The sequence below is a fragment of the Macrosteles quadrilineatus genome, unplaced genomic scaffold, assembly GCF_028750875.1.
Source record: "Macrosteles quadrilineatus isolate MER2022 unplaced genomic scaffold, UCM_ALF_1.0 Scaffold_1__1_contigs__length_201487025, whole genome shotgun sequence".
Taxonomy (NCBI): domain Eukaryota; kingdom Metazoa; phylum Arthropoda; class Insecta; order Hemiptera; family Cicadellidae; genus Macrosteles; species Macrosteles quadrilineatus.
Genome location: NW_026542594.1, coordinates 56,466,807 through 56,494,510, shown reverse-complemented (window position 1 = coordinate 56,494,510; position 27,704 = coordinate 56,466,807). Strand labels below are relative to the sequence as shown.

At 39.4% G+C, this 27,704-nt stretch overlaps 1 protein-coding gene across 4 annotated transcripts in view; it reads left to right on the top strand.

Annotated features, from left to right (window-relative positions):
* Positions 1-27,704, top strand: part of LOC128983159 (protein c-ets-2-B) — a 215,696-nt gene that overhangs the window by 114,848 nt on the left and 73,144 nt on the right. The window contains exon 1 of one of the 4 annotated variants that reach the window (XM_054402339.1): positions 22,424-22,548. The exons of the other annotated variants lie outside the window; for them this stretch is intronic. Coding sequence (XP_054258314.1) covers positions 22,482-22,548 — 67 coding nt within the window. The 5' untranslated portion in view covers positions 22,424-22,481. Of the gene's footprint in view, positions 1-22,423; positions 22,549-27,704 lie in introns of those variants that run through there. 4 annotated transcript variants of the gene reach the window in all.

Sequence of the window (27,704 nt, the reverse complement as noted above, 5' to 3'; positions counted from 1 at the left end):
TTTTAATACGAGCATCAGTAAGTTTTCACCACGCAGCATGGGGATGTAGTAGTCAGTGCCCGGCAGCCCTCAGGTAATGAGGCTGTTGATATCACTACAGAGTTTCCCACTGTCTAGACCTCGGCTTTGCTATGTTTCAATACGATCATCAGTACGTTTTCACCACGCAGCATGGGGATGTAGTAGTCAGTGCCCGGCAGCCCTCAGGTAATGAGGCTGTTGATATCCCTACGGAGTTTCCCACTGTCTAGACCTCGGCTTTGCTATGTTTCAATACGATCATCAGTAAGTTTTCACCACGCAGCATGGGGATGTAGTATTCAGTGCCCGGCAGCCCTCAGGTAATGAGGCTGTTGATATCACTCCAGAGTTTCCCACTGTCTAGACCTCGGCTTTGCTATGTTTCAATACGATCATCAGTAAGTTTTCACCACGCAGCATGGGGATGTAGTAGTCAGTGCCCGGCAGCCCTCAGGTAATGAGGCTGTTGATATCACTACAGAGTTTCCCACTGTCTAGACCTCGGCTTTGCTATGTTTCAATACGATCATCAGTACGTTTTCACCACGCAGCATGGGGATGTAGTAGTCAGTGCCCGGCAGCTCTAAGGTAATGAGGCTGTTGATATCCCTACGGAGTTTCCCACTGTCTAGACCTCGGCTTTGCTATGTTTCAATACGATCATCAGTAATTTTTCACCACGCAGCATGGGGATGTAGTATTCAGTGCCCGGCAGCCCTCAGGTAATGAGGCTGTTGATATCACTCCAGAGTTTCCCACTGTCTAGACCTCGGCTTAGCTATGTTTCAATACGATCATCAGTAAGTTTTCACCACGCAGCATGGGGATGTAGTAGTCAGTGCCCGGCAGCCCTCAGGTAATGAGGCTGTTGATATCACTCCAGAGTTTCCCACTGTCTAGACCTCGGCTTTGCTATGTTTCAATACGATCATCAGTACGTTTTCACCACGCAGCATGGGGATGTAGTAGTCAGTGCCCGGCAGCCCTCAGGTAATGAGGCTGTTGATATCACTCCAGAGTTTCCCACTGTCTAGACCTCGGCTTTGCTATGTTTCAATACGATCATCAGTAAGTTTTCACCACGCAGCATGGGGATGTAGTATTCAGTGCCCGGCAGCCCTCAGGTAATGAGGCTGTTGATATCACTACAGAGTTTCCCACTGTCTAGACCTCGGCTTTGCTATGTTTCAATACGATCATCAGTAAGTTTTCACCACGCAGCATGGGGATGTAGTAGTCAGTGCCCGGCAGCCCTCAGGTAATGAGGCTGTTGATATCACTACAGAGTTTCCCACTGTCTAGACCTCGGCTTTGCTATGTTTCAATACGATCATCAGTAAGTTTTCACCACGCAGCATGGGGATGTAGTATTCAGTGCCCGGCAGCCCTCAGGTAATGAGGCTGTTGATATCACTCCAGAGTTTCCCACTGTCTAGACCTCGGCTTAGCTATGTTTCAATACGATCATCAGTAAGTTTTCACCACGCAGCATGGGGATGTAGTAGTCAGTGCCCGGCAGCCCTCAGGTAATGAGGCTGTTGATATCACTCCAGAGTTTCCCACTGTCTAGACCTCGGCTTAGCTATGTTTCAATACGATCATCAGTAAGTTTTCACCACGCAGCATGGGGATGTAGTATTCAGTGCCCGGCAGCCCTCAGGTAATGAGGCTGTTGATATCACTCCAGAGTTTCCCACTGTCTAGACCGGCTTAGCTATGTTTCAATACGATCATCAGTAAGTTTTCACCACGCAGCATGGGGATGTAGTATTCAGTGCCCGGCAGCCCTCAGGTAATGAGGCTGTTGATATCACTACAGAGTTTCCCACTGTCTAGACCTCGGCTTTGCTATGTTTCAATACGATCATCAGGTAGTTTTCACCACGCAGCATGGGGATGTAGTATTCAGTGCCCGGCAGCCCTCAGGTAATGAGGCTGTTGATATCACTCCCGAGTTTCCGATCGCCGATAAACGTCGCTGTTTAACGACTAAGTGCTCTAATTACCCCAGGAGCGGGAACGAGGCTGGTGTGACGAAAGCTGTATCCGGCCATTACAGTAGCCGGGCAGCCCTTCCCTTCCCCACCTCACCTACTGTGGACTTTCTTGATTCAAACATTCTAAGACGTGGTTTCCCGTCGAGAAATAACATTTACAACAAGGAAGCTCGTAAATAAACTTGTAATGACATAAGTTCAGCTTTTACTTAGTTCTCAATGTGTTTGGCAGGCGTTAAAATACCAACAAATTCTACAGTTCGTGTAAATTTATTTTATTTTTTTCTTCGCCCATATAAGGGGGATATGGGCACGCGTGAAGTACGCAGCCTGATCAATTGAAAATTAGTCTTTCAAGATAACAACTTGGTAGATGTTTTGCAACCCTTTTATCAGGTGGATATTAGCCTACAGTAGTGTTACCATATGCGAGTAAGTGTAATGAAGCTGGCAAATATACAAATGCGTCGGTGGAACAATAAATAAGACGTCTACCGTTAAAGGGAGGAACAGCAGGTCGGACGGGCGGAGCAGCCTAGTTTAAACTGTCCGGGTTTTCAAACTCGTCTTTTATGGAATACAGGAAATTGTGGTCAAAGTTGTCCCACAGCCCAGCGGTGGCGGGAACCGACTGGTTACGCGACCGAATTGGCGTAAATGTTACAGCTGACAAATAAATGTGAGAGATTAACATTTACAAATCGATTAATTGGGAGCATTACTCCACCAATATTTCAACTTGAATGCCAGTCCGCCCCCCTACGAGATGTCGTGTAGTGTAGTGTGTTGGATGCGGTAATCACGGTGGTGATGTCTGACAAAGGAGAGTTGCATGTCGGAGTGAAGCTGCGTGTAGCGTGTCTCAGTGACCTCTCCTCAGTCACTTGATTGATTGATACAGTACTTGACAGAGCGTGTACAAGGGGCAATATTTTATGAGTGAACAGTATGGTACTCTACAGCAAAATATGTCATATTGTGTAAAACTTGCACTCTCACAAGTCAATCATCCAGTCCGCCACTGCTTTTGCTACAACCTAGTTAAATCATCGATAGAGATGTTATTGAATTGTGAAATTACGTGGGATGTTATTACCTCAGTAGTCAGTGTACAGCAACGACAAATCCAGTCTTTTATTCCTGCCTACAGATAGCAGATGGTACTGTTGCCTCATCCATTCTGTTGTAACCGCTTCAAAAAGAATAGTGAAAATATGAGATTTTTCGGCGATTCAGTTGTATGCCCAATCACCAACTAATTTTGACTATCCTCGTTACAGGCGGGATTGTGTGTTCTGTACAGTGTAGGCCTACATGTTTGCAAGTTGCCGCGGTGTGCGGCGGCGGTCGGTCGGTGTCTGTGTTGGCATCGTCTGATAACTTATCAAGGTTGTTGGTTGTTGATGGGGAGGGGGAGGGGGTTGTCCGGTCGACACCTGCCGTCAGTTTCCCACGGCGGGTGACGTCATCACGTGAGAACCGCGCTAATTGTGTATTGTCAGACACTGAGCAGCGCCGCCACTACTACCACCATAACCAGCAACTGTCACAAGTCGTATAACACAAACTGTTGATTGGAATAAAGTGTGATAAAAATAATTATCAAGGAACCATCGGGTCAACAATAACCCTGTATTATTAGGAAATTGTGTTTCTTAAAACCTTTTTTCTCAGCTCGTGTGCATCGCAGGGAAAATCTATTCATAAAAAATATATTTGCCTGTAGATGTGCAGAATCCCTTTATAAATTAAAATAGGCTCAAAATTAAGCACAAGAAATTAATTTAACATTTAAAAAAATTACGTGGACCTTTTGGGTTGCCAATGCTGGTGACGAAATAACAACGAAATATTTAAACAGAAAATCGAAACAAATTAACCCATATTTTATTTACAGCGTGGGGTGAAAATAGAGAAGTTTGCTCAACACATAGTTTTCGACCACGGGCGACCTCTAGCGTTAAATTACTATTCACCCAGAAAGGCCAAGTAGCCTATTTTGGAGTTAAAACTAAACATACACTTTTGATGATGGAAGGAATAATTAATTAATAAGAGGACAATTCTTCACCCTAGCTAAAGATATTACCCCTTTTATCGATCACAATGTAATTTTTCATACGGCAATAAACAACCAACTTTGCAAAATTATTCAAATTGTCAATATTTATTTGTGATTACAAATTGTCCAAATTTAGAAACAGAGTTATTGTAGAAATTTCTTAGTTAAAATATGTTTGAGATTATGTAAAAGATAAAAAATTGAATGTAAAAGCCATTTAATATGACAAAAACTTATTAAAATGTCGTTTATAGTTTTTTGTGGGGAAAAATGGATAGTACTGTACGGCAATTTTTATAGAAACAACAAAGCCCATAGGTCAATGGGCCGGGAATCAAAATGTGCTCGTTGTTTCCGTCAGCAAAACTTTGTTTTCGGAAAATGACATCGAATCGAAAGTAAGTGATAAATAGGCAATTACGGGGTGCGGTTGGCCGGCATAATTGGGACAACACGGTCTGGTGAGTAACCCCCGCGACCCGCGTTTATTGTGTGGTGGGAACCCGCGCTCGCGCCCCACCTGCGATTAATTGGGGAGGACGACGGGTAACTTTGAACGAGTTTAAATTATAATTATTGTCGATACAGGGGTATAGCAAACTGTGCACATTTGTGGACGAAATGAGCAAGGGCAGCTTGATAGGCTCGTGGACTCTGGGCATAAGCTCTACCAGTAGAACGTTGTCGCACACATTGCGATGGTATCATGCTGTGTGCTATGTGTGGCTGTTTACTGCGGATATATAAAAAGATAACGGTAAATGAATATGTTGTCATTTGACCAGTGACCCGCAATAATGGATAGCTCTCTCTACCACTTGACCTCGCCACTATACGATAAACACTAACATGTAGTGTCACAACATATCAATATTTCGGCGAGTGCAGCTTTGGCTGCCCTTTGACCTCTGACCCGCACTAAGTATTGCTTGCGCCCCCACTTGACCTCGCCTCTAAACGATAAACACTATAGTAGTGTCACAATATAACATCAATGTATCGGCTAGTGCAGCTTTGGCTGCCCTTTGACCTCTGACCCGCACTAAGTATTGCTTGCGCCCCCACTTGACCTCGCCTCTAAACGATAAACACTATAGTAGTGTCACAATATAACATCAATGTATCGGCTAGTGCAGCTTTGGCTGCCCTTTGACCTCTGACCCGCACTAATGTATTGCTTGCGCCCCCACTTGACCTCGCCTCTAAACGATAAACACTATAGTAGTGTCACAATATAACATCAATGTATCGGCTAGTGCAGCTTTGGCTGCCCTTTGACCTCTGACCCGCACTAAGTATTGCTTGCGCCCCCACTTGACCTCGCCTCTAAACGATAAACACTATAGTAGTGTCACAATATAACATCAATGTATCGGCTAGTGCAGCTTTGGCTGCCCTTTGACCTCTGACCCGCACTAAGTATTGCTTGCGCCCCCACTTGACCTCGCCTCTAAACGATAAACACTATAGTAGTGTCACAATATAACATCAATGTATCGGCTAGTGCAGCTTTGGCGGCCCTTTGACCTCTGACCCGCACTAATGAATTGCTTGCGCCCCCACTTGACCTCGCCTCTAAACGATAAACACTATAGTAGTGTCACAATATAACATCAATGTATCGGCTAGTGCAGCTTTGGCTGCCCTTTGACCTCTGACCCGCACTAATGTATTGCTTGCGCCCCCACTTGACCTCGCCTCTAAACGATAAACACTATAGTAGTGTCACAATATAACATCAATGTATCGGCTAGTGCAGCTTTGGCGGCCCTTTGACCTCTGACCCGCACTAATGAATTGCTTGCGCCCCCACTTGACCTCGCCTCTAAACGATAAACACTATAGTAGTGTCACAATATAACATCAATGTATCGGCTAGTGCAGCTTTGGCGGCCCTTTGACCTCTGACCCGCACTAATGAATTGCTTGCGCCCCCACTTGACCTCGCCTCTAAACGATAAACACTATAGTAGTGTCACAATATAACATCAATGTATCGGCTAGTGCAGCTTTGGCTGCCCTTTGACCTCTGATCCGCACTAATGTATTGCTTGCGCTCCCACTTGACCTCGCCACTAGACTATAAACACTAACATAATAGTGTCACAACATAACATCAATGTATCGGCGAGTGCAGCTTTCCTTGCCCTTTAGTCCGCTGATTCGTTTGCAATATTTTTAAAGGGTGAAATGCTATTTGCATTTTTTTACATCTCATAAACTTATGACAACGCGCAGTCCGATTTAGTACATAATAAGCTGTATTATTTAAGATCCAGGTCAGAGAAAGGTCTCTGTAGAATTGGAACAAGTATTTATGTGTTCGTCTTGTGTCCGTCAGTGTGGTAGAGGGAGGGAGGGTAGTAATGTCTTTTTTCCTGAGATTTAATCTAGGACGTTTTCTTTAGTCCAAGTGGCAGCAATTATTATCCACATCAAAAGCAGGTTTATAATTAACTACAGTATTACCAATTTATCTGTTAGAAATTGTCTTAAATATTTAATTCCTTTTTAATTTTTTTATTGCAACTTTCTCTCACGAGCGGATAGTAGCCTTTGTGAAAGGTAACTTAGTGTTTAAGTGTAGGTCATTATTGTATGTCACCTCATTTTTGTTCTTTTTTTACAACCTTGTATTTTAATTTATTAAATCATGTAATACTAAATACCTTCTTGAAATAACTTAATTGAATTAATTTTATTTATAGATTGGAACCAATAAATGAGTTTAATTAAATGGTGCCGTTGCATCGCTCTGTTGAGCAACAGTGGGATCAGTGTAATCCTGCTCAGTGCTCAGTACTCAGTTGAGTGAGAATCAATCAGTCGCCGCGCCGGGGGGATCAACACAATTACCTGCCTCGCCACGCGCCACTCCATTGATGTGCTGGATATTGCACGGAGCTCGGGGTGTCGCCGCAGGTCACCACCAGACTACTACACCACGGCTAACAGCTACATTGATGTGCTGGATATTGCACGGAGCTCGGGGTGTCGCCGCAGGTCACCACCAGACTACTACACCACGGCTAACAGCTACATTGATGTGCTGGATATTGCACGGAGCTCGGGGTGTCGCCGCAGGTCACCACCAGACTACTACACCACGGCTAACAGCTACATTGATGTGCTGGATATTGCACGGAGCTCGGGGTGTCGCCGCAGGTCACCACCAGACTACTACACCACGGCTAACAGCTACATTGATGTGCTGGATATTGGTGGAGTTAGACATGATATAAAGATTGGTGGAGTTAGACATGATATAAAGGGTTCTCATGCCCTTTGCCTCTATATCCGGCGCACCTCGCACCTGTGCTGTTCTACAGTACCGCAATGTCCAGACACCTGCACACTGCACACACACACACACACACACACACACTCGCCGTATTAACATTAACATGACCCGCTCCCACGGATAATAATTGACTTTTTGTGTCAACTCGTCGCCCAAGGGCACTTACACTTACACTCTGTGTATTTTCTTTGTTGTCCTCACTCCTCCTGCTGATGATGGTTCGGCAACCAACCGGTTTCGTTTGGTTGTGTAATCAACTCCCACTACACGGTAATTACAAGTAGATTAATGAGGATTGCAAATTTACAATAATTCCCCCCTTTGGCTGTTTAATGGAGTCTTGGGATCTTTGAACTAGTAAACACAATTACAACAGGTGCGATCAATTGTTTTGATATCACCTGTTTATTGAAATTACTTTAAACCTCAAGTTTAAGCCCCGTCTCCACCAACTGAACATATCCGCTGAACACTGTTCGCGAACATAAAAATCGGATGAACATTTTGATCAGTTGCTGATCTTGTGAAATGATGAGTACATCTACACAGTGTCGTCGTTTTAGCTTGCATACCAGCTGCTTATTAATTTGCTCATGTCCACTCGTCGACCTCCTCGTTGGAGGCAGAGACCACTGTTTGGAGGAACAAATGAGTGCAGAACTGACAGCGAGTTGCTTATTCACTAATTTTACAAGGTTTTGTGATGAGGATTTTGAATTACTAATATCACTGATTGGGCCAACAATTTCGAAACAAGAAGCTAATTATCGCAATGCTATAATTATCTATAACTAACCGAAGCTGATTTTACAATCAATCAAAAAATTAATACAAAACACTTTCCGGTTCCCACCATGACGGTCAGAATGTTCGAAAAGGCGTCTCAACCAAACCGACACCGAACAATGTTCGGCTGAAAAATATGTTCGACGAACATGTTTGGTTGGTGAGACATGGCCTTTAGTTGAACGTCAACAGTACCCAAATGTAATTTTTATGTCGTGTTTTATTATTCAAGCAGCGTGCTTGATAAGATGAACATCAATCAATCCTAAAAAGAGGAATCAACGACATTTAAGTTAACTGGTATTGATTAAAATCACTTTAGAACTTTGAAATCATACTCATGAAAATCATCCAGTTTTTTTGAACATTTTGACAATTTATGTAAACAATTCTTCCATTAAAATTGCATTGCGAGTTTTAACCTCTGTTCGCATTACGGATGCGGAAGGGTTCCAATGGGCGGTTCATACCATGATAAATGTAAACCTTGATTTAATTTTCGCCGCAGTAATGATCAGCGGGTTTAAACCTCGCCTTAACCCAATCTACCTGGCGCTACGATCCTTGGCCCCATGCCGCACATCCTTCGTGCTTGTGGTGACTAAAGCCGCGTTTACACCAAAGTTGACAACCAAAAGTTGACAACAAAAAAGTTGACAGCCAAAAAATTACAAATAAAAGTTTACAACTCAACGTTGGTCTCACTAGTGGAAGATTTTTTTTGTTCAAAACCAAAAGTTGATCCTCTCTAATTTTGAGTAAGTAGTGGAAAACTTGTTGCCAAAGAATTGGCTACCGCCCGACGTCACACCCAGGGTGCGTGGAGGGACCAGGGACAACAGGTTTCCACTATTAGTAGTATAGTTCTTATAGTAGTAATAGTTCTCCACAACTTTGGTGTAAACGCGAGACTGGAAGACTTTGGTGTAAATGCGGCTTAAGGCTTTCTAACTAGATTAGGTTAATAATTCGCAAGTCATACATATATGGCGCAAAAAATGGTGACCAAGCTTCTTGTCAAAAATTATCTTTGATCATAATGTCAAGTAATATGCAAATGGGAAAAATAAACTTTTACCCTATAAAACTTCGTTACCATAATCCGATTATACTGGTTCGCGAACTCGTTCAAATAATTAGTTGTAGGTTCACACGTTTGTACCAAATTTAATATAAACCTCGTAATTTTAACACGAGTTATCATTCAAACGGACACACATAGGCCTACACATATTTTTGCCCCTGGTTTTGGGCCTTAAAACAGAAAAGTAACTCTGTCCCAGGCATAGATCTCTATGTTATTACAACTGCTAATACAGGGTGTTTGTGAGCTCTCTCGAAAAAATTCACAGGATTATTCCTTGGGTTAATACATGAATATTTTACATTATAAACATGGGTCGCCGGAGCCTCGTTTTCCGTCTGTCTGTCTGTATGTGATTTTTATAAATAACTTTATAACTCGAGTTTGAATCGAGGTACAAACTTTAAATTTGACACACTTGTGTATTTTAACGTGTTACACAAACATGCAAAATTTCATTTCGTTGACTAAAGCCGTTTCAAAATGGCGGCCATCTAAAATCTTTGACCTCAAATTACATGAAAGCCACTAGAGTTACAAAAAAAACACAAGGATAACAAAATTTAGGAAATTTTATGCCAAATCAAACGACACCTAGATCTTAAAGATCGGACAACAAACAGCTGAGTTATACATTTTTTAAATAATTAATAATTTCTTTACTGGCTTTTAATTGTTATTGTTTATTCTTTAAAATCATAGTTGTAATGTTATATAGAGATCTATGGTCCCTGGGCTGAGTCTTACCTAGAGACCCACGGTAACGTTTTCCCAATATGGGAAATTCTAATAAATGCTAATCAATTAACCTGACCAAACCATATACAATATATTTCTATGTTGTAAAATAAATAGTTTTTAGAGGAAATCTAATGTTTTTTTTTTTTACAAAACTGTGAGTATTCTATAACATCCCTAGGCGTTATACACAATGTCTGGTCAAGGTGAATAAATTCATCTTCATTTCATACTTTGCCTTAAACTTTTAGTGATCGTACAGAGTGGCTAGGCATTCTATAGAATTCAGATTCTGCACTCAGACTAGCATTGGAATACTTTTGTTTTGTATACGCAAGTACGCATGTGTGTGTACACACAGGTCGAGTGCCCGTGTGCCAAGGCCGCCCCCGCCGCCGCGCCGTCAGCCCCACAGCCCAGGCCCCGCCTCAGGATCTCCGCTCCACTGCCTCCCATCACATACATATTTATTTTAAACTCCATTATCATTGTACAAAGTACTCTCACTCTTCGTCTTGTCGTTGCTACATTCTTCATCTTGCCCTTGATTACCAACCATTACACGATAAGTAGGAAAGTCGAAGATACGAATGTTGAGAGCGAGAGAGAGGGCTTGTCACGTAGGCTAGTTGGTGATTGCTGGGGATTGAACCCTAGCTTCCAGCATCCGAGGTCCGACCACTGGATCCCCCCCCCCTTTTCAATGAACGTGGATGGCCTACTCGTCATAATGATACAAGCAAGCTTAAAGGTTTAAGGGTGCGTTCACAAAGAAAGCTGGTTAAAAGCCCTTGTTGGCAAGGAATTGGATGAACACCGACTTTCCATTCTACGACATTTTCAATCAAAAATAACTCTTCATCACTTGACAAAAAACTAGCTTGAAAGGCAAGTTTTTATTGTGAAAATGTTACTTGTAGCCAGCTTTCTTTGTGAACGCACCCTTAAACCTTTAAGCTTGCTTGTATCATTATGAATCTAATTTCGATTTTACGGCAACATAGGCACACAATAGAAATATAGATTACAATTACAATATATATTACAATAGCCTACTGTATTGATTTGAACGGTTCAATGCAAATATAGTCTCATGGTCGAGGAGTTATATCAATGAGGATTTTTTGTGTGTGCTGTACTGATACTGTATTCTTAAACTGTGTCATTTTTACTCCTGTGTCCTTGTAACACGCAAACATTTGAGTCCCTAAACGCAGTAGAAAGTAGGACAGTTTATTGGATTGGGGGATGTTGTATGTTGATTATTTCTCTTGCTCTAAATAAGAGATTCGTAATCAACAATTTCGCGCATTTCAGATGGATAACATGCCAACGTAAATTACCAGTTTTCTTTCAAGCCAACCCAAATTGCAGCCACTTAAATGTTAACACACACTTGCAGATCAATCAAACGTATCTAGTAGTAAAATAAGCTCAGTTGCGTCCCCATCTCATTTGCCTAACAAAACTAAAAGAAAAAACAAATTGATTATTTACCTGAATTAAAAACATTATTTGTATCGATAGTCAAAATTATATGTCTGCTGATCAAAATCAGTCAGATCAGTTGAAAATCGTATTAAGACGAGAATGAACGGTTTGGTGTTTGCCGTTTTCATTGTATTATAGTTCGATTATTTGAAACCTGATCATCTAATCCTCACAATTAGATTTCAACATGTCAATTCACTGACTAAATTGCATCGCAAAAACCTAACCGTACAATAACTAATGAAAATACAACTGGAATATACTACTCAGTAAATTATTGAGCAGATTAATGATTCATCTAATTATTGTCCTAGTTTCTGTGGTTGGTTTGCACAATATTTTAGCGTATCGTGTAAGCGTTTCCGGTGCCCAATGTTCCCAGTTCTCACAGTAGTGGCTGTGCCCGGTGGTGCTGGTGCTGGTGCTGGTGATGGGGGGGGGGTTTCCTGTCTAGGGCGATAGCGCCAACACAAGAGAGCCGACACCGACACCTCACCTATGTGAGTTGTGAATATCCTCAAACTGATGACAACAAACTCGCGTAATGATATACACTGAGAAGCGCATTGCTGAGTTTCTTGATGGCCTTTGGCTTCCGCTACAATTCGCCTAAAATCGGCTCGATCTTGCGCCATCTCTCTCCAACGTCCTCGGGTCATCCTCCACTTCATCAAGCCATCTTCTTCTCGGCCTACCCCTTCTCCTAGTCCCTTCCATGTTCTGGTATAACAGTTCTTGGGCTGGCTTCCTTAAGACATTCTCTCCACATGGTCTCCAACCGATCTTTTCTTGCTTTGATCTATAGTTTGTGTATTCATTGCTTTGATGAAGTGCACAATACCCCCCCCCCTTGCAAAATGCCATTTACTTCTAGTTTCTTTAATATCCTCTATCTATCCCACTTTTTCAACGCTCCATGTATTAGTATTCTTATTCTTATTAATTATTATTTTCCTTTGGAACACTCTCAATGTGTTTGTGTTCACTGTGGATAGGGACCAGGTTTCTGCACCGTACGTAACAACAGGCCTATAAAGAGTCTTGTACAGCTTCATCTTTGTCTTGCGGGTTATCAGCTTGGATTTGAGGATCCCAAGGTTAGCATAATAGGCTCTTTACCAGCCATGATTCGGTTTGCGATTTCTAGCGCAACAGTGTTTTTGCTATTCAGCTCTGCCCCAAGGTAAACAAACCTACCACACATTTAAAAGAAATAGTTGCCTACATCCAAGTTTTATATTCATCTTTTGGCTTCCGCTTCAGACATTTTCATGTAGTGTGTCTTTACTCATTTATTTCCAGTCCCATACGATTAGCCTCCTCTTCAATAGTCTGAAACATTTCTTTTAGGTCTTCAGGGCGTCTAGCAACAAGCGCTATGTCATCAGCATAGGCATGCGCTTTACTTGTATCATCCTACGATACGAGTGATGTTCCCTCTCAGATCTAGTCTACATATAGCACAATGACTTCAGATCTTCAGAGGCATGGAAATTCGCCTACTAGCACATGTCAACTGAAAGTGGCCAAATATTGGAAACCAATTGCAACGATAACTAATATCATAGGAGTAGCAATTGTAAAATGTAATGTCCGAAATCAAAAGCTGAAATGAAATAAGTTTTGTGTTTCCTTCCTGAACTGTTTTTAAACGCCAGTTTCAGGCTTTCAGCTCTGCTAGTCGTCCTAAATCATCAGGCCCCGTGATATAACTAATGAAACTAGTATATAGTATAGAGATGAGTAGGATGAGCAATGTTATATATATGGAATATATAACATAACGGAAGTTATGTTATAATTTATATTCTGTATTATTTTTTGGAAATAAAGTATGTTTTGATTTGATTTGATATGTGCAGAGCATACCTCAACATACATACCATTTTCGCAGCCATAGGTACCTATTAAGTTTTTCTTAAGTGATCATCACGTTTCAGTGGGTGATATATGTGCCTAACTGTGACTTATTCTACAACTCCTTTAGCATTGGGTTGTCATTGCACGCGTTTACTAATAATCCAAGCTAAGCCATGTCTAAGCAAAAAATAAAATATTTTAGTCAAAATACCAGCCTATAAAAAACAAAAGGCACAATTTTGGAAGTCAGCGAACTGGAGCAAAGTGCCTTGAGAGGGTTGCGAGGATAATTGTCGCAATCCACATTTTTATTTATTTCTACGGCAAATAGCCACAATAACGCATCAAAGCAAGATGGTTAGATGGTTTACACAAAAATGAATACAAGGATTGTAAATACATGGAAAAATACAACATACACTATACACAAAGACTAGAAAAAGATAGATTTCAAATTGCATTGATTTATCCGACTCATTATAAAATAATACATGCATTAACAAGCAAAATAAAATATAGTTACAGACTGACATTACATGAGACATTCATAACACTAGTTATAACAACAGAATAAATACTACAACAAGCAAAATACAAAACAAGACAGAAACAAAGGCAAATTAAACAAATTTTACAGGACACATATCATTGCATATCATATCATGTTATAATTACTGTGCTGTATGATGTTTCCAGTAATGTATGATATCCGCTGGCTGCTGGCAATATTTACCAGCGGCTGGTTAGCAGCGGCTGCTAAACAGCCTAGTGTGACCGAGGTATATAACACTTCGATGGCTATAGCTCGCCCATCCTGCACTGCACGTTGAACTAGAATGGAGTATATAACAGAGAAGTAAGGTAGTGTAGTGGTACAGTAGTTGGCGGTTGGCGCTGGCGGATGTTGAGGCCGCTATCTGCGTGGTAGCTCAGATTGTATATCGAGTTCTATGAACACAATTATACTGTGCGTGGGTCGGATAAGATACCGCCATATCGCTATCACCACTGTCCATGTTATCAGAGCCTCTGTCTCTGTCCCTGTGTAATGGACTTAACTATTGTATTGTAAAGGTTTGATCAATTAATTTATGGTAATTTGTATTTCTTGTCATAATTCCGGGTAAGGAATAGAGTTGTTTTACGTCATTATTCCAAAAAGTGCTTTGAGGTAGTGAATGATTTGGGATTTCGAAAAATACATAATATTTCTTTAAATATGTAATGTTATTTTGGGATTTTTTTTGAAAATACAGAAAATTTGAAAAATAATAGTGCTGTACAGAAGTTACGTAGAAGAACATTTCTATTGTAATAACAATAATTGTGACAAAACAAAACTAGACTGATGTACATTGTATATATGCTCTTAATTAAATTATCAGTCCCCCATGAATACCATTGATCACATTATCCTACTATTGACTGAATTGCGTCTCGTATCGGAATTGTTGCAACCCTAATACATAAATACCCCCGCCGCAGCAAACCTGCAGACTAAGCGAATTTCCATTTGACTGATTGGATTTACACTGAAATGTCTACTTAAAAATATAACATTTATTCTTGATTTAAATAGAATTAGTTTAACAAGTACTTAGGTTTGCTGCATCAGGGAGGGTAAAACTGTTTTTTTTTTTTTTTTTTTTTTTTTTTTTGTAAAATGTGAATAGTTAGTAAGAAATGAAAACATTTCCCAAATTTGATCAAAATATGTTCACAAACAAGCAAACTACAACAGTTTACTTATTCTCCATAAGAATAACATGGGAATTTTAAATTTACAATTTTTTTTAAATTTTCTCCGTAACCATTAGGCGCGTAATAACGCTTCAATATACTAAATTATTTGTTTTTTAAGCTCTACAGCTCTACGCTTTCTTGGTTTGGAAAGAAATTGCTAAATATTATGTGTTTTGGGTCAAAAATGGGAATAACCTATTTTTACCCCATAAAACCCCCCGTAAACCCCCGTTCCCATCGTCCGATCATGCTGGATCGCGAACTCGTTCGAATAAACGTACGTTTACACGTTTGTACCAAATTTCATCAAAATCGGATCATTTTTGCTCGAGTGATCGTGCTGACGGACACACACACATATATATATATATATATATATATACATTTATATACATATATATATATTGTTCATATATATATATATATGAATTTGAACGGATGGTGTTTTTGGCCTCTAGGGACCTCAAAACGGAGGTTAGTTCTCTGACGAAGTCAAGTATGATATCATGGTATCGTTGATTTGCTAAAATTGCCAAATACGTTTTTTGAATAATATATAACGTTATCTCTGTGGACGAAATGAATGAATGAGCAGCTCGACGTCGCGTCGACGGCAGACGTGGCTTTGTCTGGGCCAGCGGATGTGCCCATTGCTGAGCTCGTTACTCTCTCAGTACCGCTTAATTTGAAACAATCTCCTAAATCTCCAACCCCCCCCCCCTCCCCCACAGAGATGTCAACACGTTACAAGCGATACACATACACATAGACAACCACCACTGATTGCTGCTACTAGTGTGTCCCTTGTCAAAACTAGGCTACTATAGGTCTCGCCACCCTAAGTTGAGGCAGCCCAGACGGACGGACAGGGTCATTATCGGCCGGTCCCGCCCGACCCTTTATAATCCGATTAGTGACACTTCCGTGAACGCTCTAGTTCCATAATTGTCATTAACAAAGTTAAAAACCGATGTATAAATTTAGTCTTTTACATTAAAAACGTCGATTTAACAAACATTTCCGTTTTTGTCCCATTAAAATCGGACAATGTTTACGGTTTGTGAGCTATAAACAAAAAACAAAGTAGTGTAGATCCCAAAATCCAAAAACCGTAAACATTGTCCGATTTTGATGGGACAAAAACGGAAATGTTTTTTAAATCGACGTTATTAATGTAAAAGACTAAATTTATACGTCGGTTTTTAACTTTGTTCATGACAATTATGGAACTAGAGCGTTCACGGAAGTGTCACTAATCGGATTATAAAGGGTCGGGCGGGACCGGCCGATAATGACCCTGCCCGTCCTTCTGGGCTGCCTCAACTTACGGTGGCGAGACCTATAGTCCAGGAGCTGAGGGGGTTTGAGCATGCATGAAAGTAGTACGCAATGTTATTGCTGATTATTGTAATATGGACTCGACTAGATGCATTTTCTTATAAGAAAAAAATATATTATTACGAATACATTTGGTTTAAAATGTAAAACACGGCCTCCAAACGCCTTGGGGTTCGTCCGATAGGTTGCGTCATAATTGCTGCGCAGTGCTGCTGATATCGGCACAACTGTTAGGCCTCTCGCCCACTATACGATTTCGGTCGTACGACACTGTGTCGGAACGACAACATTTCCGCAGTGAACCATTGGATCTTATGAGAGCTTGCCCACTGTACGATAATCTCACGACTACGACAAACTGTCGTGAAGCAGTCGTCCACTGCCACTGTGATACACGACTGTCGTACGACTGTCTAACTCGCAGTGGCGTGTACGATCAAATGGGCGCTCGCCCACTATACGATTTTTATCGTATGTCGTGCGTTCTCCCCAGTAGTCTTATATACTGTAGGCCTATACTTTTTGCAATTAACTCATACTTCGTCATTATTATAGTTGTTATATCACTTTGCGTATTTCTTATCGTGAATAAATATTTTTTACAATTCATGCATACTTTTTTATTATACAGTAATGTTTGATATATCACTTGGTCTTATTTTTCAACCATTATTTTGCGTAATTTTGATATTCCTATTTATTTTTTACAATTTGTTTATATTTTTCTTTATATTATGTCTAAATATTGCATCACTTATGAGTAAATATACCAAAATAATTATTGAAACAATTTGCTAGTTTGGCTATTATTTATTATTGTATAATCTTAATTATTAATTATATTGTGTAAAAAAGTTTCACTAAAACCTATAAATATAATTTTTTGTAGATTATAATGATAAAATTAAATCTATTTAAAAACTAATCCAAAACAATTTAACATACATACTTTTTACCAGACTATCCCAAAACCCTATGATAGTTATGGTATATTTAAAAACTTGTAAAATGCATGGACTAATATAATTTGAAAATTTCTTTAAATACATTAACTTAAAAAATAATTTACACATAAAAATAAATGTTTCTTTAATGCTGTAGGCCTACATTGGCCACTATCGCCACAGCAGCCACATTGCAACAACACGTAACGGAATCATTGTTTTACTATTTTATACAGAACCACTGTTTTAAGATATTGCGCAATACACCCACACCTCACTCTTCCAGGGCTACCGAGCAACTGGCCATTTATCCGACAAAGTGTCGTAAAGTGGGCGAGGACCACACAGATGATAAGAATATCGTACGACACAGTGTCGTACGACCGAAATCGTATAGTGGGCGAGAGGCCTTAGTAAGAACTGAATAACTGGCATAACTGAATAAGAATCTGTTACATAATCATATTATAATAACCTTCAACTTTATAATAATTAAAATTGGATTTGTAGTGGTAGTCTGTATTATGCATTTGATTGCGGCGAAAACCCAAGTATTATATGTAGTTTGGAGGCCGTGTTTTACATTTTAAACCAAATGTATTCGTAATAATATATTTTTTTCTTATAAGAAAATGCATCTAGTTATTATATAGCCGAGTAATTAAGGAATTACACTATTATTTATCAACAATCCATACGATTTTCGAAAAAGATAGCTGTACGATGTAGATTTTGTTAAATTTATTATTGTTATAACTTTTTTATTAGTTAAGATACAACTTTTTACCCAATGACCTTTTCTATTGGTAATATTTTTTGGATTAAAACTACGTTTTAACCGATGTCCTATCTCGTACCGTTCTCGAGCTACAGTCGTCTCGATGCATAGCGCGTTCCGCCATCTTTGCCCCCCTCCCCCCAAGTTCTCGACCACCTGAAAAGTAGGTGACATGCGTATTTTTTATCACCACATTCCATATTACAATTATCAGCAAAGATATTTCATATTACTTCTTTGCGACACTCACAAATTAATTCTACTTTCGGTAAAAAATCTACACGAAAAGTCCATTTTTACATATTTTATACAATAACTTGTTTATTTATAGAGATACGACCTCGGACCCAATAACCATTATTGTTGTCCATATTTTTAGAATTCCAACGACGTTTTAACCGATGTTCTATCTTTTACCGTTTTCGAACTATCAGCGTTTTAACGCATAGCGCAAACCGCCATGTTTGCCCCCTCCCCCCCACCTTATCGACCACTTTTGAAATAGGCGACATACGTAATTTTGATCACCACAGTCCATATTAGAATAATCAGCAATAACATTGCGTACTACTTTCATGCATGCTCAAACCCCCTCAGCTACTGGACTATACTCTTGAGTTTCATAACTGATATTTCAAAATAATGTACTGTATTTAGAGTGTCTGTGCTCTACTTGAGTTAAATCCACATCACTCAGGCCTCACGCCCGCACACTCGACACTCGACACCAGAGTCACAGATCAAACAATTGTCGTCCCCCTCGGCCAAGGGTCAAATCACACCCGGCACGCAACACACTACACCACTACAACCCACCAGACAGAAATCTGGATTTGTGGTATACGATCTTGCGGATTGCCAAACGTTATGGTCAATTCATTTTATTAGGGTGTCTCTGCGATTGTAATAATCCGTGCATCATAATGTGTGTACTGTTAGAATAATAGTGCTATAGGTTAGGTTTCCAATTTGTATTTGATGCGATCCGAGCACTCGGGTCTTAAAAGATAAGACACATTCGTTAAGTTACTTTACCTTGCTCGGAACTGGCAAGGACTCGAATACGTTAAACGTAGTTTAAGTAACGGACAATCAGCTTGTGGCATTTCAATTATTTGAGGTGGAAACTGGTGTTTAGTAATCAGTTGAACTTGACCAACCTGCAACGTTGAGAACCACAACAGTTGTGAGAACTTTGCAAGGGTGCGAGAGAGATAGAATCAAGGTCATGCTGCCCCTCTCTCTCTCTCTCTCTCACCTGCCCGGTGCTGGTGTTTGGCCGCTGGCCCCCGCCCCGGTCAGCTGTTCTATGATCTGCTACAGCAACCCACACAATTTTCTTGTTTTGTTTATTTGTACAAGTCATTGGTACAAAGTACAATATGCGAATAATAAGGTATCAACATTTATCAATAGCGATTGTTATTCAATTACCACAAAAAGGTACAGTATGCATAAGGCCTTAAGGCGGTGACACACTATCGATCTTTTCCCCGATCAAGACCCCGAACCGAGCAGGGAGAAGGGAGAAGGGAGATAAATATCAGCAAAATTTTACTCCGAACATTTCCCCGAACATGACCAAGACCAGACGAATTCTACCGAGCGCGGCAAAAGGAAGTTTGGAGAGAGATAGAGAGTGTGTGCGAGTGAGAGCGCGGAACTATCAATGCTAGCGCAGGCGGCCGCTCGGTGCGGCGCTCGCGACGATGTTCGGGGCAAAAATGTACCGTGACACACTATCGTACATCGGACCGTACATCGGACCGATCTTTTCTTTGATCTTTCGCCAAAAAACCGCCTCCAGAGCGCTCGTCTCCCTGCTCGGCCTGATGTCTTGTTCGGCGTCTTGATCGGTGTACGGACCCGTGACACACTATCGAACATCCTCCCTTCGACCTCCCTTCTCCCTTCTCCCTGCTCGGTTCGGGGTCTTGTTCGGGGAAAAGATCGATAGTGTGTCACCGTCTTTAGGACGCAGCGGCGTGCGGCGTGCCGCAGAGTATAAAAAGGGCCTTAATAGACTACGATAATCGCATAGATTATATTGGCTATGATTATATTGGTGAGTTATAATGAACTTTGAAAATTTTCCAATAAATTGTTATTGTTACAGTATTGTAATTACATTTTAAAATTATTTAATCTTGGATCAGACATAGACTATCTCTATAGGTATGTTGTATGTTATTAGTTATCAGGTATCAGAATTGAGAAGAAGGACTCGACGTTTTACGGGTTACAAATTTTAAACGAAATTAATAGTATAATCTACAGTACTTTTAAAACTAGTTCTCTTGTCAGAAAACACACTTTGTCTGTACCTAACACAGATGATTTAAATCTAGAATCACTGAGCCTTTATAGCCATTAATTAATTGTTCACACGTAGCTGTGGAGTGGGCATACATAATATGAGTGGAAACACTCTGCTGCTGCTGGTGTACACTGTACAGGAGGCGCCTGAGTGTTGTATTACTGTGCAGTGTGCAGTGTGCAGGTTGCTCCGTGTTCAGGAGGGTCGTGTTTGGCAAGGTGTTCATCGTGTTGACAGTGAGGGGGAGGGAGGGTTTCCGGTCCCTCGGCTTCCTGTCTCTACCCAGAGAAAGTGAAATCTCGGCCACCGTTACTACGTCCTACCTCTCCGCCGCGCCGCGGAGTTGTGAATGAAACCCTCCCTTCGAGATTAACCCATCGGCTTGTGTTTGCAAAACTAACATGTGGCTCATGTTTACGAGTATACAAACACATTGTTCGATCTGTGTGATGTAGATGAGGTCACTTGATGAAGGTAGTAGTGTTCCACGTCCAAAAACTACGAAATTAAATATTTTTTTAAACCCCATTAGATGATGAGAGAAAGTGAGTGAATACACTCGGTTATCGCTTTACCCAGAAGATATTGGTACAGAGTGGTTTATATCGTTGGGTATAGTTTAATATAGGACTTGCAAATACAACAACGTACACAGCTGGTGATTGACTCTTAAAATTGAGTGGTTTGCTCTTTTAATGTCTTGTTTTTTAGTAAATTAGCTTAGAATTTCATGACTGACTCCGGAATGGGTAAATGAAATTGGTAGTAGTTCCTATTACAACTGTATTATGCCAAAACGTAATGTTGCTTTATTATCTGCATTTTACAAAGTAAAGCAAGTTTTAATTAACTCTCGAAGAGTATGACCTAATAGTATATCGGCATGTTACGTTGGATTGTCCTATTGTACTAAAGTTTAGTGTGGTCAGAGGATGGATGGCCGGAAGGAAGGAAGGTAGTCAAGTGTGGCTCGGTCGCCAGGTGGCACCACATCTGCTGGGGGGGGGGGAGGCCCCCGGGGTCAAATTACGTTCACACACCCTCACACGGCTGCTAAGATGTCGCCTACATAATTCAAGTGTTTTAAACTTAAAATGGAACAATGAAACTACTGTACATTTGCATTAAACTTTAGCCCTCTTTGCTTTAGAACTTTTGACTCAAATAGAATATTATGTTCTAGTGGTTAAATAAGTCGTGAGATTTTTTCATTGTCTTTGCTCACTGTGGACTGTTTTGTCGTTTCATCAAGATTAATTGTGTGCATCGATGAGGAACGGCATTTTTGTTCGTAGACTATTAAGCTTCGGTGCAGTGATTTTATTTGCTATGTGAGGATAAATCGAACCGCGCTTTCTCCCATAAAATGCACAGGTATCAAGCGGTTGCACTACCCACAGATTCAGTCCTGTAAACCTTTAACTTTCCCTTCTACTTCTGTTACGAGAGGTAAATACTCAGTTTGATCAAGAAAATAATGTGTGGCTATCAAACATTCAAATTATTCTCTTTCGCTCAAACTTTGATAACTCCCATTCTCATATTTGATCGTTTTCTCTGTAGTCATTCAATCGATAAATTGGAAGGAGACCTATCCAAATACTGTATTATATACGGAATTTGGATACTGTATATATGACACATTGTTGTTGGTTTGAGTGAGGGCCAGTGGCCAGGTCGGGAGGAGAGTCAGTGACCCAGAAAGTGGACTCATCCTGTGCCGCGATTAGCGACCAGCGCAGCGCCGAGAGCGAAGGAAGTGCGACCGGATGTAACGGAACCCTGTCGAAGACGAAATGATGCGAGAGTCCCGAGACCGGAGACCGGACCGACGGGTTGTGAATGAGCGCGGAGTGGGGCCTTGCTCGAGACTACTCATTCATAACAACCGAGGGCGGGTGGAGGGGAGGGAAGGGGACGCCGTGTCTTGCCGCATTGTACATTGGTGTGGTGTCTAGTAGAGTACAGTGTACAGGTTAGACGATAGCGCAGTGAGACTGTGAGTGATGTGACGTGTGAACATGTGCCTGGAGTCTGCCGCAGTTATGGGAATTAAAGCCATGAAGGCATTTAGTAGACTCAGATCTGGTGAGTGTAGTCTGTAGTCTGTAGTCGTCACCTTGGTTGGCTACTCAGCCGTGTCTGTGACTGATCATACAAATACACTAAACTGAAGAGGCGTAAAATACATCATTATTTGGTTAGTTTAGCAAGTCATATTCGCTATGACGTTCGTTATGTGCATATCAACATACACACACACACATATATCACTCTACTATATCATTATCTGCTTTATTAGAATTCTGAATAGACTAATTTTGTGTTGAAGCCATCAAAATTAAACTCTAAACCTAAACCGTTTAACTTAAGTTAGTGACCTATGGGACGACTAATACTCATCATGTTATGCAATAACAACAGTCACTCTCCCATTCATTACCAGAATGTTCTTTGTGGTATAACAATTAATTTGTTTCATTCTGGTATTGTGTAGCTTTGAAACAACATACTGACCCCTGTTAGTTTCAATACCAATGTTATTCCTTTGCACGATGCCATAGTATTTTATTTATAATGTACAATCTTTCCTGTGCAGCTTGACTCCTTTTCTTAACAAACGTGTGTCTAATCATTGGCAAAATCGACTTTCCTACAACCTGTTGGTTCTCCATTTACATATGAATTAATACTAGCAGAATACCCGTCCTTCGTACGGGGTTGGTGTATAAAATGCTTATTGCAGTTATACTCTTGATTAGCGTTTGTAATGGGAAAGAGGATACGGTTTGAGAAAATTTGCTCCTTTTAATTTACGGTATAACACATCTACCATACCATAGCCATAATGTTCTACCACTACACCTAAACAAAACAAAATAAATTATAGAATATTTGAACAATAGTAAATAAATTAAAAACATAATAAATCTTACTTTACTTTGACAGTTCTCATTGTGTATCACAGTTTTTTGTCGCGGCTTTGTTCAAATTAACTGCTGTCATAAATGAAAAAAAAATAATGGTGCTGCACCCTGTTGGTAAACCTTATAACTTTTTAATGATATTGAATATCATAGAACAAACTTTTGTAGTTGAAACAGCTGACAAATTTGTTTTTAATTCCTTTTAACATGAACTAGTGTACCTGTTGCTCGAATTCGAGCAATTGCAAAGCATTACAGGCGTTTTTCAAAACGAATAACAGTCATAATTTCCGATGACTGTAAGAGTCGACTCAAAGATTATGGAAATACGTGTAGATAGATGTACACAACAGTTAGATACAATTAAAATTTTTTGTAAATAGGCCTATCTTATCTTTTTTCAAAAACTGATTTAGTTTTTTAGTGTTTTCTACAAATGTTTCCCACTTATAGCCGCATTAGTTTTTCTATAATAACGATTATAAATGAAAAAAAATTTCTATTTTTTTCTACTTGGTTGTGTTTTTTGACTTTCCTATGTTTCCATTGTTTGCAAATCGGCTCTTTCAATGATTGCTCAAGAAATGTAGCACAGTGTTAATTCAGTTTTATTTTTAGTATATCAAGTTGTCCAGGATTTCTCGCGTTTTTCCATTGTAATAATTACACCAACCCAAATATCGCATACAGATGCAATACGCCAAAGAATATTGTCTACTTACAACGTACGCCTACGTACAATCTCCAAGAAGTGGTAAAAAAGGCAGTACCTACCTAACCAACCCATACAATAGATATAAGTTAACTCCATAAGAAATAATTTTAAGAGTTACTGTGATATTAGGATTTTCCACTGATTTGGTAATAGAACATTATATTGCAAAACATAACACGATGCAGAAGAAAATCGATTTTAAAATCTAAAAAAAAACCATTGCAAATACTTCATTTTCACAAATTCAGTAAATCACAATTCAAACATGAACAGCTGTTTCATTAAAAAGTAGTGTAAAATTATGCATATGGTCGTAATGTAAACAAATCTGCTGAGCGAACTTAAAAGGCCTCTGGGGCAGAGCTCTAAGGAAATTTACCTCGTTTATCTTTTCATGGCTCATATACAGACCAAAACCTTTCTTTAGAGACCCCTACCAAGTGTCTACGCCCAGCCGTTCTCTCAAATTAGCTGTGACAAAAATCCCGTTTTCCTCCATTAGAATAACATGGGATGGGAATTTAAAGGCCACTGGGGCAGAGCCCCAAGGGAATTCACCGTGTTTTTCTTTTGATGGCTTATCTACAGACCAAGTTTGACCTTTCTGTTGTAATCATCCTTTAACTTAAGTCTACAATGGAAACTCCATGTACAGTATCGAAACTTAAATTTATTAATTATAATACAAAACTGATAGTAAAAGAAAAGAAAAGGGTTCACAATAAATTGTACAAACAGTGGGAAATGAATTTACTTTAAAATCTTTAGGCTAGGCCTATTACAATGGTTTTAATTTAGGTTCAAGTGTTATAACTTACTGCAAGGATCTTTATCTCAGGTGGGGTGATCGAGCGGCATTTGAATTTAATCTTGTGATATAAGCCTAATTAAATTTTGTTTTAAAATATTAAGTATGTTTGAATTATAGATTGGTTGAATTAATAATAGTTCTGAATAAGTTAAGCTTCTATTAGTTCTTGACTTTGAATTTGAGTACAAATGTCCAAAGGTTAGGCCTAAAAAAAGTTTTAATGGCTTCCAAAGAGAAAAATGTCTATTGGAGTGATCTCGCCAAAATTGATGTCTTCTTTGCAGCAAAATTCTTGATGTTATAAATGATTAATGTTCGTAACAAGGATGGTTCTTCTTTCAACAAATTCCACTAATTTTGTCCGAATAATGTACTTTTTTTTATAAAATTTTGATATTAAATATGTAGTGTCCAATTTACATCTTCATACTATCTTGGCTCTATTGGAAGTGATGATGGTCTGATGCATTGTTGCACTCACATATGTCAATGCTGACTTAATCACATAAAATTGTAGGCCACCGTTTACACATATATATTATTAACAAATTTCATTTGCTATAGAGCTATATTATATTTTTGAAAAGTTATTTAAATAAAATTATATTGAATTTGAAGCAATTTTGTTACAAAAGTTATAGGCTATTATATATTTACATGAAATTATGTTATTTGAAAATTTCTATATTATATTGTATTAAATTGATTACCTATTGGTCTGCATGGACAATTAATTACTATATATGGTTTGAAAAGGGATTGACATTTAGATAAAATGAAAAACATATGGTGGGAATAAAATTATTCTATTAAAAAAATATTAGTGAAAATATTGAATTGTTACACTGTAGACACCTCTACCGAACTTCTACGCCCAGCCGTTCTCTCAAATTAGCTGTCACAAAGAAAACCAGTTTAAAATTAATATATAGATACTCATAAGGTATGATACACTCCAGAGCCACTGGGGTGGAGTCTGAAAGGATTTTTTTGAGATAAGAATGTGTCTATACTGTATGTTAATCGGGAATGTGAGCTATCATCATACCAAATTTTAGCCCAATCCGATCAGTAGTTAATGCGTGATTGAACTTCCAACAAACAAACAAATGAATAAACACAAAAACTTTCACATTTATAATATTAAGTATGAAAAAATGCACATTCTTGTAAATGATAAAAGATTCAATTGCCAACACAATGGCAATTTTACTACATCATCTACTGCTTACTGTTTATTACTATACCCTAATCACAACCTTACATCTGTTATTTTAAATCAAGCATTTCATTCCTGTTAATTCGAGATTAGACAAAGCTAAGAAATATAACATTTATTTACCCACTTAAACAGAACACGGCGCAGAAGTCCATCTTGGATATATCTGATAAATTCTTTACTCTTTATCCCCACCTGGGCACACAGTAGTCTGAGCTAATGCATTTTACCACTGCGTGTATAATCGGCAGTTATACATTTCTCTATGTTATATCGTTAACTTAGATACTAAAGATGTATCAATAGTCCAAGGTTATAAAAGCATTTGGAATTATTTTGCGAATAAAATATAGAATTGACATTCAAACACTGTTTGGGATTGAACTGGTTTTACACAACGTAGCAATTCACTGGTTCGCCGTAGTACTGTATTGAACAGCAAGTAAAACCTTCTACAGTACAGGTATCGTTCTTGGACATGACCAGATAGCGGTCGCTTCACAGTCGGAAGGAGTTGTCGCAAAACGCTCAACATTTTGTTAACACTAAACATTTATTTAACTTGTGTTTGACAGCGCAGCCGGATGTAGATGTTATTCTCTCGATTGTTAACCCACAATTTGTTGAGTTTTTGGACATTACACGGTCCATTATGTCGGTTGCCAAACGCGTCCTGTGTTTACATTAACATTGTGTGCAATACTGGTAACACTACTCTGTTTTTTATCGGTTACATAAATATTATTCGAAAGATGGTTCTAAATTTAAAAAAATGTCATTAACTTTAAAATTGACTTCGACGTTTAATTTAAGTAAAACATGTAGCAATGAGTTGAGCCCATAGATGGGTGCACGAGTCGAGCACAAATTGGTGAATGCAACTACATTTAATACAGTGGGGGAAAGGCAAATTTACAGACTAATGGGTAATTGACATAATCTCAATGAATTAGCACAGAAGGAGAGATTATACCCTGAGTCGGAACCACTTTAAAAAACGGACACGTACTAAAGTTACATTACGTTTTAAAAAATATTTAAATTGGCCGTAACGAATAAATCAATTAATTTATACTCAGTTAAACGATTTGGTGAGAGGCCAACCGAAAATTCATCACCATAAACTGTTGCTATAAAATCAACAATTCCGTAGGTGTGAACCAGCATGATACCCTCCTGACCTTTCCAAATGCGATGTTTTCTTGACTAACTGGAAATAAACATTTGATTCGTTGTGTGGAACATTTACACAAATACTAGGGACCGATCCACTTTTTAGCGTATTTCCCATTAGGCCTATTAGGGAATAAGCTATAACCGTAGGTCTCATGGTAAGACCAGGGACCGATTTACTTCGTTTTAAGGCTCACAGAGGCCAAGTACGTACACCATCCGTTAAAATTCATATAGGCTATGTGATTCCTTGAACGCACGATATCTCGATTAAATACCCCCGTCGCAGCAAACCTGACAACTAAGCGAATTTCCATTTGTCTGAATTGATTTTCAATTAAATATATTTAAATAACATTATAGGTCGAGTACCTAGGTTTGCTGCCACAAGGAAACTAA